The 14880-nt window shown below is 41.3% G+C and overlaps 1 protein-coding gene across 4 annotated transcripts in view; it reads left to right on the top strand.

Annotated features, from left to right (window-relative positions):
• Positions 1–14880, top strand: part of ZNF536 (zinc finger protein 536) — a 446856-nt gene that overhangs the window by 196318 nt on the left and 235658 nt on the right. For all 4 annotated transcript variants that reach the window (XM_033156684.1, XM_033156685.1, XM_033156683.1 and 1 more), the window contains one exon: positions 8308–10479. In XM_033156684.1, coding sequence (XP_033012575.1) covers positions 8310–10479 — 2170 coding nt within the window. In that variant the 5' untranslated portion in view covers positions 8308–8309. The remainder of the gene's footprint in view (positions 1–8307; positions 10480–14880) is intronic.

Below are 14880 nucleotides of genomic sequence, written 5' to 3'. Positions count from 1 at the left end.
ATTTCAGCGGGTCTACTTGGAGTGAAATTTAGTTGAATATCATGCCTTGCAAGATCTGCTAAATTGTAGAAGCAATCTTCAATATGCAAAGTTTTCCAGGAAGCCAAAGCTTTTGTTCCTTTTTAGTTTTGCAGAATATTTAAATACACTTACAATGAACAGAAATTTTATTAAGTAACCCCCCCCCCCCAAAAAAAAAAGCCCACCAGTGTAGCCATTCAACCTGCACTTTCATCATTGGTTTCATCTGTGCATGTTATTGGTCATTAAACTTTCATTTGATAAGAGTAATCTAGCCTATGTATACAACACACATTTAAGGCATATGGCTCCCCCCCCCAAAAAAATAGTAGTAATGGGAACTGTATTTTATCCTCCACAAAGCTACAATTCCCAACACCCTTCGCAAACTACAGTTCCCAGGATTGTTTAGGATAAGTTGTGCACTTCAAATGTATGGCAGTACACAGCCTCTGTTTATGAGAGAGCTTTTCTTTCCCTTGAAACACATCTATTTATTCCACTGACACCTACCACTGAGAGAGATAATCCACAACAGGCAACGTCGCTGTCAAACTTGGCCAACCAGCAGCTCATGACTCAACCAACAGATGTTTCAGCAGCTTAGGTCAAAGCGAATTTATGGACTTTGTGTGTCCCCCCCTCCCCCAATCTCTTTTGCTTCTAAAACGAATGCCAGGGATGTCAGCACCAGGTACAGGCATTTGACCTAACCAGTAGTCGAAGCAACTGAACTGAGACCTGGAGGAGATGAAAAGGCCAACACATTAGTTAGTTGAGCCAACAAGCTGGCCACAGTCCAGCATTTCAGACAACTCACACTCCATTTGTATGTCTGGAGTTTTAGCAATAGTGTTGTGTACTTATTTGATGGTTTCTTTCTGAGTTTACGCTCCTGACAGGTACCCCTGTGAACAAAATCTCGCCGGGCTACCTTGTATGAATATTTCACTCTCAATTCTGCTTTTGATCTTTGTTGCATATGTGCATTTCACATTATACTTAGTTTTGCAAAGAATCACATTTTAAGCCCCTATGAAATGGAAATGAAATGATCAACATAAGTGTGGCAGTGGGGGGGGGGGCTTGCAGATTTAAATTGTTTTTAAATATAGGCAGATTGATTTGCAGGGGCTTAACCCTTTCTGCTTTCATCTTTTTCTTTTTCTTTTTCTTTGCATGCGTGAGTTGCAAAGAGCTTGATCCTACAGTCTTGGCTGAGGCAAATTCACACTGGATGATTGCATATTATCATTTTTGTCTGTGCCATATGATGTTTTAAAAGAAGAGGAGACTATGGAATAGTCTCCTTCAGATTATGCAGGGGGTTAAATATGTTGTTCTTCCTGTCACCATCTGTCTTAGGGGTAGGCAACATGGTGCCCTCCAGATGCTACTAGACTGCCACTCCACAGCCAACATGGCCAGTAGTCCAGGATGTTGTAAGCTGTAGTTCAGTAACATTTGGAGGGCACCACACTGGCTATTCTTCTTCTTCTGATTCCATCCAAACTCCCTTGCACTTCATGTGACCTTTGAGCAAACTTCTGCCCTTGTACAAACCAATTTTGGGAAATATTCTAGAGTTCTATGACAGAGGCTGCTTCTTAATTCTTACCTCTTGCCGATGGTTTGAGAGTGCCTTTCTGCTTAGTTATCTTCTGGGCACTTCATTCCAAAGTCTTAACTTCCAACACCCGCTTCCTCAGATTACGCCCCTCAACGCATAAGAACATCAGAAGAGCCTGCTGGATCAGGCCAATGGCCCATCTAATCCCTTTTGAATATGCTCAGTCCTGTTTTCAAATAATCTAGGTTGGTGGCCATCACTGCCTCCTTTAGGGGCGAGTTCCATAGCTTATGTTTAACACAGTTTGCCTATTTCATTACTACTATGAATAAGCTCTGCAAGAAAACTATTTGGGGAATCTGGAAACTTCCTGCCTTTCCATGTCCCCCAAAGTCTCCTATCCCAAGCCATTTTCTAGACCAACCGAAGGTTAACATGATTAAGGTAGAAATGAGAGGAAGGAATGTTAAAACTTTCTGCAATAATAATAACAACTGGAATTATAATGATTGGGAGTTTAATTATTACAATTGTCAGTGACAGTCCCAAGATGACATGGGGTCATTGTTTGCTTGCCTTAAGCATTGTGTTCTCTGATATGCCTGCACTGGGCATAATCCACCAAGCACTGTTTCTGCAGATGTTGGTGTCAGAAGTTCTTTCCCATGCACAGTACATATTTGTCCCAGAGGTAGATAATTCCATTGGATCAAATGTTTGCCATTAAAGCAATTTTCACTGCTTGGTAAAAATACAACAAAACAAAACAAAACCATATAGTGCTCTATATTATTCTGTTTTACATGCAAGTAAAATCTAATAGTTTGAACAAAATTATGCAGTAGCTCCAGTAGTGCTTGCTGGGGTAGCACAGAAAAGGGTGGTATTGCTCACTCGCCTTTCTGAACACTGAGCGTTGCTGCTGGTTTCCGAGGGAGAGGGGCAAGGAGCAGGGAGCAAGACACACTGAGGATGGGGCAGCAGAGCCAGTCCAGTGCCCCTGATGCTGGGTCCATACAGTGTCTTGCTCCTCATGCCCTGCCCCACCCCTTTCCAGGAAGCAGCAGTGACACTCTACCCTCAGAAGGCATGGGAGCAACACTAAGCACCTGGCTCCACCTTTTGCTTTTTCAATTCATTGACTGTCCTAAGTTTGTCATTTGGCTTCTAGTGGTCATATTATGATTACATTGAGATTAGTATGCTTTAAGCAAGAACGGCTGCCTATAAATAGTTTGTTTTTAATTCCAACAGGTAAGGTATCTCAAAAAGAGAGAAAAACACATAGGTATTTCTGAAAGTCAGAAGAATTTTGAACATCCATGTCAACTATCCATTGCTTATTTTCAGCTAAGCATACAGTGAAAAAGGGAAAAGTAAATGAGATGTTGTTGAGCTATATGCAGACTGGCAATAAACTGACTGCATGGCTTGTCAGCTCGTTGCATCTGTTTTAGTTTTGGTTAAAACTATTTTTAACAATAAATAAATTTGGCTTGTTATGAATTGACACCCTAGACTAACCGCACTTGAATATAACACATAGTAGGCGATGCCGGAGAATACGATTGTCTTACACAAGAACTCATATAGAAATTAATGAATAATTTTGCTTAAACACAAAAAAAAAATCAAGGGGAAACAATTTAATCGTCAGTTTTGTCAAATGTTTTCATTTAATGATGCTGTTGATCAGATGGAGCTAGCTCTTGGAAGTTTTACATTACTCTCAACAAGTTGTACCCATTATTCAACCTTTCATATTACCAAAACTGGATTTATTGTATTTACAATATAATACGTCACTGCCCATGCAATATTTGATTCTTAATTTTAGTAATACTTGTGAATAAAAATTAACCAGCAACGCTTGACCAAATTATTGCACATGGAGGTAGACTGGATTGAAAGAAAAACAAAAGAATAGATCAAAATCCAGTGCAATGTCAGTTATGCTTCGGCTGATTGAGTCTAATAATCCTGTTAAGATGAATAGACCCTCCTTCCTGCTTCTGCCAAGATTTAACTATTTCAGCCATGTCTTTTAGCATTGCCTACATATCTGTCAACGAAGAATAGGTCAACCATACCGCCCTACTCTTTATTTATTAATCATCTGGCAAATAAACCATTCCGTATCCTGACCAGTGCAGTAATATCTGTGATGTAATTTGTTTGGATGCCCAAATGTCACCAGCGTTGATTGTAAGAGATAAAAAAAATGCACTTGCTCAGCACACCCAGCTCTGGGCTAAAATGTAAGCATGAAATCTCTGGTTTATTTTTGTAATAATGTTTACAGCTGCTTAATGACCCTGAAAAGGTTCAGGAGTCTGGTGCTCTGTATTTCTTAACAGGAGTATATTATCACATCATAACAACCTTAGTTAAGCAGTATCTCGGCTACAACAATAAGACTCCTATTCAACAAAATTTTGCCATCCATTCTACAAGGTTTTCTCCATAATACTCGATTCAAGTGTTACTCAGGACTAAAGTGGTCTTGAACATCTATGGGTGATAAATAATCTCTGCTCCCAAGAACATTCATACTGGCTGAATGTAAAATGTAAAGGGTAAAAGGTGTGATTCTGCAGTTACTCAGAGTATTCAGAAATTCAAGTGGCCTTGATCTTCTATGAGAAGGGAAACACTGAGTAAAAGCAGTTGCAAATTTCCATGCATATAAGGGCAAGAGTGTCATTTACAGATGATGATAGGGCACTGCCCTGTTTTTCAGACCACATGAGGTTTTCTGATCAGCTGCATTTTGTTGATTATATATTATATATGTTACAATTGTCCCTATTTACTAAGGAAAGCTAGTAGTTTCTGGTAGTTTCTGGTATCTTTCGAATTTCTAGTAATTGTTCCTGGTGAATTCCTATTCCTCCCCCCTGCCATGTTCTGCCTTTTGGAGATGCTGAGCATTCTTAGGGTGATTGGTAAAGTTGGACATATACCTAGGAATATAATATCAGAATGATAAGTAAAACTCTCTTGTCTGTAATGCATGTGCATACAGATGAACACTGAGACATCATGGAATACACAGCCTGCAATTTCATACCATGTAGTTGCCGGGATATATTTTGAACTGTTGATAACCTATTGCAGGGCAATTAGATTTTTCTAGCATGACTCTAATGAAAAGAACAAATACTCTCTTGGCTTCTAAATTGGCGGAAAATAGGCTATTGCGTAATAAATGAAACCAGCTTAAAACAGGTGGATAAGAACCTTCAGCAATGAGAAATAGATGAATATGGGTGTCAGAGCATCTTTTACATGAGAACTGCAGGGTTTCAAGCTGATCTCTGTTTTCACCTGTGAAAACAATTAAATGGATCTTGGTGCTTATTTGCGATGGGAAGATAATTTTTGGATTCTCCCTCTTGCTCCTTTTCCCAATCTTAAGTTCAGTTCTCCAAATTTCCACATCAGTTTGTGTTGTTATTATTATTATTATTATTAATAATAAATATTCATGAAAATCCACCAGCATTTTAGGGTGCATTTCTTCTAATCATAATATTGAATTTGATAAACAAATTAAAAAAAACAATATTATGCAATATTTACTGTTATTTTTACTAGTACATGCATTTGTATGCATTCTTTACCTGGGTATATGTATTTTTGTACATACTACTTAGCTGGAGAACCGCATTTGAAAATTCAGAGAAGTCTGAATCTTGAAGGATGACTGCATTTTAGTTCTCTTTTTTTGTGGGGGAGATTGTAAACAAGGTAGGTTCACCATTAAATGTCAGCTGAATCCTACTTCTCCCCCACCCCTCCTAAATTTGCATGCCCTTCACTTTAAAATTAATGGGCAACTGACCAGTGTAACATTGCTATTGTTATTAGGATGTGTTGGTGGTTTCAAGTAAATGCCTTGGTGCAAAAATGGTTGTATTTCAAACAAGGCTGGGACATGTACAATATAGCACAGCAAGCATTATGATTCATTCATTCTTCTGGAATATTAAGTCTGGGATTCCAAAGAGGTTTTTAAAAAAGAAAGTCCAAGTGTGTAGGCACCAGCCAGTGGGATTTTTGCCCTTGTTTTATTTGAATCATGGACCCCAGTCCATGCTGTATTACAAAGTGCTTTTGAAGCTCCACCACCCCAAGTCCCAGAAATAGCTTTCTGGGCACCATCCAGAGTTGCTGTTTAAGAAACAGAAGTTAAAAGCTGCCTTGTGTCCTCCAGATTTGTTGTCTTCATCCTGGCATAGTTTGTCACCATTAGAGATTTCTTCCACATGGCACTGATTAGATGAAAGTATTAATATTTCCCTGTCCACCACCAGAAGAGGTACCAGTAAATGGCATTAAAAAAGCAGGAAAACAAAGCATTAGTCTAGTGTTCCTGTACCTCAAATCAGCCTTGCAAAAAGATTCACAGTCCAGTTAGCAAAGTAATGATATCCAAATATTCTTTCTTATAAGAAATGACCCAAGTGTCATTCTAGTCCCAGACCAAAAGCCCTGTTATGCAACAACCTTCCCATTGCAAGGGAATAAATGATCTTTGGCTGCTTACACATTTCCACCTGCTCTGGCTCCATCGTGGTCCCACAGGTGGTGTTTGAAGCCAAGGACCTATGATGTTAAGCTGCACCCATAGGTATTCTGTAGCTTCTTGAGAAACGCTTTTGTCCAATGTGCTTTTCCTCAAACCAGTTTCCATCAGGTTAGAAAACGGAAAGCTGAGGTGTGTTATATAGTTCAGGCAGTCTTTGCACCTGCCAAGTCAACAGCTTCACTGAATTCGAGATTGGTATGAAGAAACATCAGGCGTTGGAGGAAGACACCCCTGCTTTCTGTCTGATCTGTACAGCAATATAAGCATGCGATTTGAAATGCTGTGTGGGAAACATTGCTTAAGAGATTTGTGGGGAGTGGAGATATTTGACATGTGTTGGAAACCTGTGGCCTCTCCAGATGCTATTGAACTCCAGCTCCCATCATCCTTGCTCTTTGGCCATGCTGGCTCAGGATGCTAGGAACTTCTGGGTTCCCGGCCCAAGATTTGGTATTTCAATGAGAAAAAACACAAAGGGATCCCAGGTGTGCCAAATAAGGTTTAAAGGCTGTTAAATAGCAAAAAGCTGCATGAGCCACTGCAGAGAAAAGGTTCCTTCCCTTAAGAGACTACTGGTTGTTTTGACAAAGTTTTATAACCCCTGCTCTGGACCAAGGAGGACAGCCAAAATGTTTTAAATTTGGAAATATGTGAAGGATTAAGTGGGCTATTCTCATGATGAAGGAATTTTGTCATTTTCATAGTGCAGAAAGACTGAAAGAATTTAGAGCGCAGATCTTAATGTGTGTTTTCATTGGATTGTAGAACTTCCATTTCTAAGTGCTTCTCAGAAGTAACAGTTCGTACAGTTTTAAAATTGAGTTTTTATTGATGCACCCCCCCACACCCCCATTCCTTAAATAGAGGAGAGAAAATGGCAAGGAGAGAAGATTATTATTAGGGACAATTATGCTGACCAGCACGGAGCGCTCCTGTTTAACAAACAGCTTTGAGTTCTAATTTTCTGCAGCACACAGTTTGTAGGTACCATTTGTACTCATTACTGTATATTGAGAAAGTTATTAAAAATACTTAAACTTGTTGAAGCTTCCTGTGACACCTTCCCTGGCTTTTAATTGGGTTTTATCGAGTTCTAGAAGAGAGCTCTTTTAAAGCTAATCAGAGTCCCTTAGATCGCCTCTTTCCCCCAACTGCGAAATGAAGACGGTTAGCTAAAATCAAGCAACTTTTTTCTAACCATGAATATCTGAATGATCTGCGTGACAAATTAAGGAGGTAATTTATGCCTCTTTAGATGGGTACCATTTTCAAATGATGGAGGAACAATTGCTTTGTAACATAAGGGTTAAATCTTAATCTCAGAGGTTTGCAAAGCTGCTAGTCGCAGTCTCCTTAAAATTTAATATACCTCGTTAATGCTTACTTGCAAACACTGAAGGATTTTTATGATTATAATCATGTGTTACAGCACCTAGTACTGTTTCTAAGCCGCATACTAATCAGCTTAATGAGATATTACTGCACTTTTTGTTGACTAAAGCAAAATCCTTTTTATTGTTCGAAAGCTTGTCCTTTACTTTATCCCCCCCCCAAAAAAAAAACATTATCTTGTTTTATTGTGTACCAGTAAATATCATGCCATCTCCCCCCCCTCCCCACCCTTGGTCAAATCATAAAAACATCTTTCTCATTGTAGAATGTGGAATTTATTGAATATGCTTAATGGGACTGAAAGTTTTATAAATGGATTTCTATTTTTGTTTTTTTAAAGGGGAAGCAAGCAAGATGCATAGCATTTCTCTGTTATATAGACTGGAAAATGTAAACAGGTGCCATTTCACAGGGAAGGGGCTGAACGAAGTTGAAAGCTGAGCCTGACTTATTTAAGAGTTAGATATTCAAACTGATGATGTGTTCATTTTAATATCCTAATTAATACATGCAATCAAAAAGTATGCAGGATGATAAGGCACTGTATAATTAAGCCGAAACATAATCACAATAGTACACTATAACTTGCCCATATATATATATATATATATATATATATATATATATATATAGTATGTATGTAGAGGCATTGATTGAAGTTATTTGATATGTTTGGGTGTACTTTGAATGCAATCAGTTTTTCTAAATCTAAAATCCTTCTTCGTCTTTTCAGGGATGGAGGAAGCTAGTTTGTGCCTTGGCGTTTCTTCAGCTGTGTCCGAAGCTGATGCCCACCTCAACAGCTCCATCCTCAATGGCCAGTATTCAATGAGCCAGAAGCTCCACCAGATCACATCCCAGCTGAGCCATGCATTTCCAGAGCTTCAGAATAGGCAGAACCCCGATGAAAAGACAGCAGCGCTCTTAGAAGACAAGAGCCACGTGTCCTTAGCAAACCAGCCCATCAGCAGTCAGATGGCCCTGTTAGCCAACCAGCTTAGCAGAGAGGTTGATACCAGTTTGAACGGGCGGGTCGACTTGCAGCAGTTCTTGAACGGACAAAACTTAGGCATCATGTCCCAGATGAGTGATATAGAGGACGATGCCAGGAAGAACAGAAAATACCCATGTCCCCTATGTGGGAAGCGTTTCCGTTTCAACAGCATCCTGTCACTCCACATGCGCACCCACACGGGGGAGAAGCCATTCAAGTGCCCCTATTGCGACCACAGAGCAGCTCAGAAGGGAAACTTGAAGATCCACCTGCGCACTCACAAGCTCGGAAACCTTGGCAAAGGCCGCGGGAGGGTTCGAGAAGAAAACAGGCTCTTGCACGAGCTGGAAGAGAGGGCGATACTGCGGGACAAGCAGATGAAGAGCAGCCATCTGCAACCAAGGCCTGACGTCAAAGCACATCCGCATTCTCAGCCTATGCCTCTGGCTAATTGCAACCTCTCTGTGCCCACTAATCACAACACCCCTGACATTTCCAACCCTGTTCCCTCTCCAAAGCCAGCCAGCATACAGGAAGAAGTGGTGGCAACCGCTGCTGGTTTTAGGTGCACTTTTTGCAAAGGAAAGTTTAAGAAGCGGGAGGAGCTTGACAGGCACATCAGGATCCTCCACAAGCCTTACAAGTGCACTTTGTGTGACTTCGCCGCATCGCAGGAAGAGGAGCTGATCAGCCACGTGGAGAAAGCGCACATAACTGCTGAATCAGCTCAGGGGCAGGGCTCGAATGGGAGTGGAGAGCAGGCTGCGAATGAGTTCCGGTGTGAGGTGTGTGGCCAAGTCTTCAGCCAAGCCTGGTTCCTTAAGGGCCACATGAGGAAGCACAAGGATTCATTTGAGCACTGCTGCCAGATCTGCGGGAGGCGCTTTAAAGAGCCCTGGTTCCTGAAGAACCACATGAAGGTCCACCTGAACAAGCTGTCTGTGAAAAACAAATCTCCCAATGACTCAGAAGTCCCTGTGTCCATCGGCAGCATGTCACAGGAAGCTCACGCCAACTTGTACTCAAGGTACTTATCCTGTTTGCAAAGTGGCTTCCTTCCTCCTGACAAAGCGGGTCTAAGTGAGCAGAATCAGACTTACAACAAGGGGGACTTGCCCATGAAAGAGAGGGAAATGCTGGGCAAGCTTCTGTCCCCTATTGCTGGCATTGGCCATAGCCTCACTGAAGGGGACAAGCATTCTTTGTTGGGCTGTCTTAACCTTGTGCCTCCTCTCAAATCCAGCTGTATAGAAAGGCTCCAGGCTGCAGCCAAGGCAGCCGAGATGGATCCTGTAAACAGCTATCAGGCTTGGCAGCTGATGGCAAGAGGCATGGCCATGGAGCATGGCTTTCTGTCTAAAGAGCACCAGATCCAGCGAAGCCACGAAGACACTTTGACAAACGCCGGCGTTATGTTTGATAAGGAGAAGCGGGAGTATGTGTTAGTAGGAGCAGATGGCTCCAAGCAGAAAATGCCTGCTGATTTGGTTCACAGCACTAAAATGGGCAATCAGAGAGACTTGTCAAACAAACTAGACCCTTTGGAAGGCAGTAGAGATTTTCTGTCTCACGGCATGAACCAAGGGCTCGATTTCAACATGCAGAGCCACAGCAACGTGAAGGAGAAGCCGACCGAGTGCCCCGACTGCGGCAGGGTTTTCAGAACATACCACCAAGTCGTCGTTCATTCCAGAGTCCACAAGAGAGACAGGAAGGTGGAAGAAGAGATCCTTCAGGGGAGCATCGAAGAGCGTCGTGGGTCAGGCAGTGACCAGGAGTCTCAGTCCGTCAGCCGGTCAACAACGCCTGGGTCCTCCAACATTACTGAGGAAAGTGGAATGGGTGGTGGCCTCTCTCAGACAGGAAGTGCCCAGGAAGACAGCCCACATCCTTCTTCACCTTCTTCTTCAGGTATGCCAAATTTAATCTTTCTCTCTCCCCCCCCCGCCCAAAATCTGGATTAATTTATATAATCCTTCCAAGCTTTCCCTTGCCTGAAGATTCTAATAAGATAGCAATGCCTCCCATCAGATTGCTAAAAAGATATCATGTTCAAAGCCTGCAACTTATTCAAATCATTATCCTTGTATTATTCTACTTCCCAACCTTCTATTTATGCTGTTCCACATGTGGTAATGGTGAAAAATGGTGGTTGCTTTCATAAAACAGAGAAGAGCCATGGGAGAGATCCTTTCCCTTTATTATTCCATTTCCCACTATTATTGCCAAGTTCTCATCCTTACAGGCTCCCACTTTCAAGTGAAAGGGTAATATAAACTCCTAGCAACATTTGTCTGAGAAGGGATCAAATGGGTTTGTAAGCTGTGTGCTCTGGAAAATGTTATCTCATTGAGGATGAGGCTACTAGTCATGATGGCTGTGTCCGGCCTCAAGTTTTGGAGGCGGTTATATCAGTTGCTGTAGATGAGTAGGGAAAGTGCTGTTGCCCATTATCCTGCCAGTGGGCATCCTATTGGTGCATCTGGTTGGCTACTGTGTAAACAAGATGCAGGAATAAATAGGCTCCCTTTGACCTGATCCTGCAAGGCACCTTCTTCTGCCTGGACCATACAGGCAGTAGGATTGCTCTAGTTATGTACAATGAGTGCAGCATCCAAGCTGCAATGTTTGTTTGTTTTTTGCTTGTATATTAATATGCTAATTTGGATATATGCAATACTGTCTATTTAATGTAGAGACATTCAGCCTGTAGATAGCTACATGCTGACTCCCATTCACTTCTCCATTAAGCCTTTCCTGAAACCCTGCCCTTGCTGCCTTTTGACAAGGCCATATTCAGTGGCGGGACACGGTTCATTTATGTGACTAATTGTGGTGTACGTTTAAGGCCAGAGGCCAGGAATACACACGGTTTGGGGACATACGTAGAGTTGAATGAAAAGCTATATGTGCCCCTATTGCTGCCCTGTGGCTGTCCACAGGCTGCACACTCCTGAGCTCAAAACACACACACACACACACACACACACACACGAGTAAGGATGAAATGATTTCTTTTTTAAAAAATATTCTGTTGTGTTTAATGTCAACCTGCTGTGTACCAAACAGCAAAGCAAAATAATATTTCACTGAAGCTATCTTCAATATTGAGCTTCCTTGGCACTCTTTTTTTTTCCAAAGAAAAAAAAGAAAGGTAAGATTTCTGGCTTCATCTCTCATTTCTCGACTCTTGAACTAATGGATAGTAAATTGAAAGTTATATCTTCAGCCCCTTTATAACAAAAGCACCTCACTAATATTGTAATCATTCTGCAGGCCTAACAACAGAGGAAATCATGCCATAACAAATACTCTGTTACTAATGGCAACATTGATTTCTGCAATCAGCCATTAAGTCTAGAAAATGAAAGACAGTTTGAGAGACCTTAAGGCATTACATTGCCCACTGTTAAAGATCTGGTAGCAGGCTGTTGAAGGCAATTCTCTTCAGCCTCACCCCCTCCCTTAGTTTCGATAAATATTTTAGTATTGAAGGCAATCCGCTGTTACAGTTATTAAGTAGATGCCAGTTTATTTCTGTTGTTCTTGTCATGCTCCAGTATCCTCCGTTTCTAAGGCCAGATTAATATGAAAGAAAGTGCTGGTTTGGGGTTGGCTTATAACAAACCAGTAAAGAAACTCTTTAAGACACATAAATCTGTCCTCTGCATTCCACAGATTCCTATAGTGCTTAATGCTGTTGTTTAAATACCCATGAAACACACTGACTACTCTTAGAACTGTAGCCTCATTTACAATTTATTAGTGGTGAAACACATTTGAAAATCCTGTGTGCGTAGGAAACGAGGAAAGCAGGAGAGAGCTGGTTTCAGTTGTTCGGATTGTTTTAGGAGGATTGAAAATTCAATAGGACAACACAAAGATTTTCTTCTCTACATAAGCTGAACTTGTCAACGTTCTAAACATAAAAAAATAGTTTGTGCTTTTTGCTGCTGCTGCTCCACTGTGAAGAATTTCCTCAAAGGTTGGGCAGCGTGTTTGCAGCATTTGCTTTAGAATAATCACCTGAAAAACAAGTCGCCTTATCCATTTTCGAATTTGCTGCTACCTTTCTTGTGAAAGTGGTAGGAAGCTTTTGACAACCTGTGCAAGAATGCGAGAAATCCTCTTCATGAGGTCCATTTTGTTTCTTGTCTTCTGGACTTTTGAAATTTGCCTGTTTGCACATCAGCCCTGGCATGTAGATCTCAAAACTATGAATGATGAAACCAAGCCCTTTCTGATTTTGTCTGTTCTGCCAAACAAAAGTACTAATGGAATGTTTTGTCCTAGAAGCACGACCAAATGACTCAGGCCCCAAATATCTGAAAGACCTCCTCCATTACAGACCCTGTTAGGTGCTGAATCAGCAGAGGGGGCACTCTTGGTAGTTATTCCACCCTCAAAAGCTTGTGGAGAGGTGGAGAAGGCCCAGGAGATGGCCTTCCCTGTGGCAGCCCCTATGCGGTGGTACTCCCTCCCCACAAAGGTGTGTTTTGCACCTTCATTATACAGTTTTTGGAGAATGCTGAGCACATGTCTGTACCCTGGCTTTTGAAACTTGAAGTGTATGTTTATAGGACCCACTTTATTTTTATGTTTGGAAGTTGTTTTAAATTGTTCTTATATTGTGGGTCCTTAGGGTGAAGGGTAGGGAAAAAACAAACAAACAAACCTCCCAGCCAAACAGCCGCAGGTGTCTAAGCCAGCCCTGCAGCCAATCTCATTTAATGATCTCCCAGCTTGTTCCTATAAGCACTGCCTCCAGCTTCCCGAGCATCATCTGTATGAAAGTGGGAGAGTCAAGACAGGTGACTGATACTCTCTTCCTTCACCCAGTATGCTCCAGGATACCAGCTGCTGGAAATCTCAAGTGCCCTGCTTGTAGGCTTCCCATAATAGACACCTGGTTGGCCGCTGTGAGAACAGAATGCTGGACTGGATATGCCATTTGCCTGATCAAGCAGGGCCTTTCTTATGCCCCACCAGGAGTGCCAGCTTGGCCCAGGGTTGTGGGTGTAATGAAGTGTGCATAGCCCTGGCACCAAAATATGTGGGTGCCCTGTCCCTTCATGGGGAATTTTGTGGGTGCTCAGGCACCCAGGGCCCCAGGGAGTTGGCACCTATGTGCCCACTCTTTGTCTTCCCATGTTCAAAATTTGTGGTTTTATGACCCTGCATCCCTCTGCAGTCCTCTCCAGTGAGCCAAAAGTTTGCCAACGCTAACCATAAGCAAAAACAATCCGTTTGTCTTTAATCTTCCTTTACCTCGGGAAATATTGTAAAGTTATCCCTGTTGTGTTGCTTTCACTTTCAAAGTGGAACCTGCATTTCTGTGCCTTGGTCAATTCATGTTGAGGTTTTTTAAATTATTATTATTTTACTGTTTATAATGATTGAAGCACCATAGGTTCAACGACATTTATTCCAAACTTGCAGACTTATGTACCGAATTTAGTTTTCAATCGTGTGAGTTGGATGAATAATTTCTAATTGTTTTCTTTGTTGTCTATGAATAGAAATGCAGCATCCAAATGAATGAGGCATGTCATTGATGCAAGATGCCAAATAGTAGAGCCTTAACTTTTTCTTCGCTAAATGCAATAATGTTCTATTAATTTAACCTGGAGGGGGGGGGGGATTCTCTACTACTCTTTTACCCACTGTTAGGTTCCCAAAGAGATAGATTTAAATCGTTGCATAATTATTGCTACTTATTGAAGATAAACCTGCAGAAAATAAAGGAAGTCTGTGATTCCTAAAGTTAAAGCAAAAGAGTCACTGAGACAGCCATTAAGAAATTACTACAAAACACTGTTTAACCAATTTCTAAGCCACATAACAATGTCTCAGAACTTAATTTGCATCACTCGATTCCTTTTTTGTTGCAAACTGGGTCAGTAGGGCCTGAGAAACTATTTTTTTTCTAGATCTTAACCAATGAATTCTTTTTTTTATAAATTGGTGCTCTTAACATGATAGTAGTTCTGAATTCATCATAAAAAACCCTTTATACACACTGCCTCTTAGAACAGATCTCTAGAAGAAGCTTACAATGAGTGGCAGAGAAGTCTTTGTTATCTGATGTAATTCTTTGCAAAGGAGGATTGGGAATGGAGTGGCTGCTTTTTTTAAAAAAATGTCTAGTTCAGGCTGAGAAGAAGAAAGGGTCAAGTTTGCAATCAAACAGTTATTGCAGAGATGTGTGACTGTCACTGGCTGGGCTAATGTGGTATGCAGCTGTTTGTTATCTGAGTAAAAGAATGTTTGAATCAGTGAACATGTGAAAACGACGCCAGTGAACCAGAAAAT

This window comes from Lacerta agilis, chromosome 8, assembly GCF_009819535.1.
Source record: "Lacerta agilis isolate rLacAgi1 chromosome 8, rLacAgi1.pri, whole genome shotgun sequence".
NCBI lineage: Eukaryota > Metazoa > Chordata > Lepidosauria > Squamata > Lacertidae > Lacerta > Lacerta agilis.
This window is presented reverse-complemented; position numbering and strand designations above follow the sequence as displayed.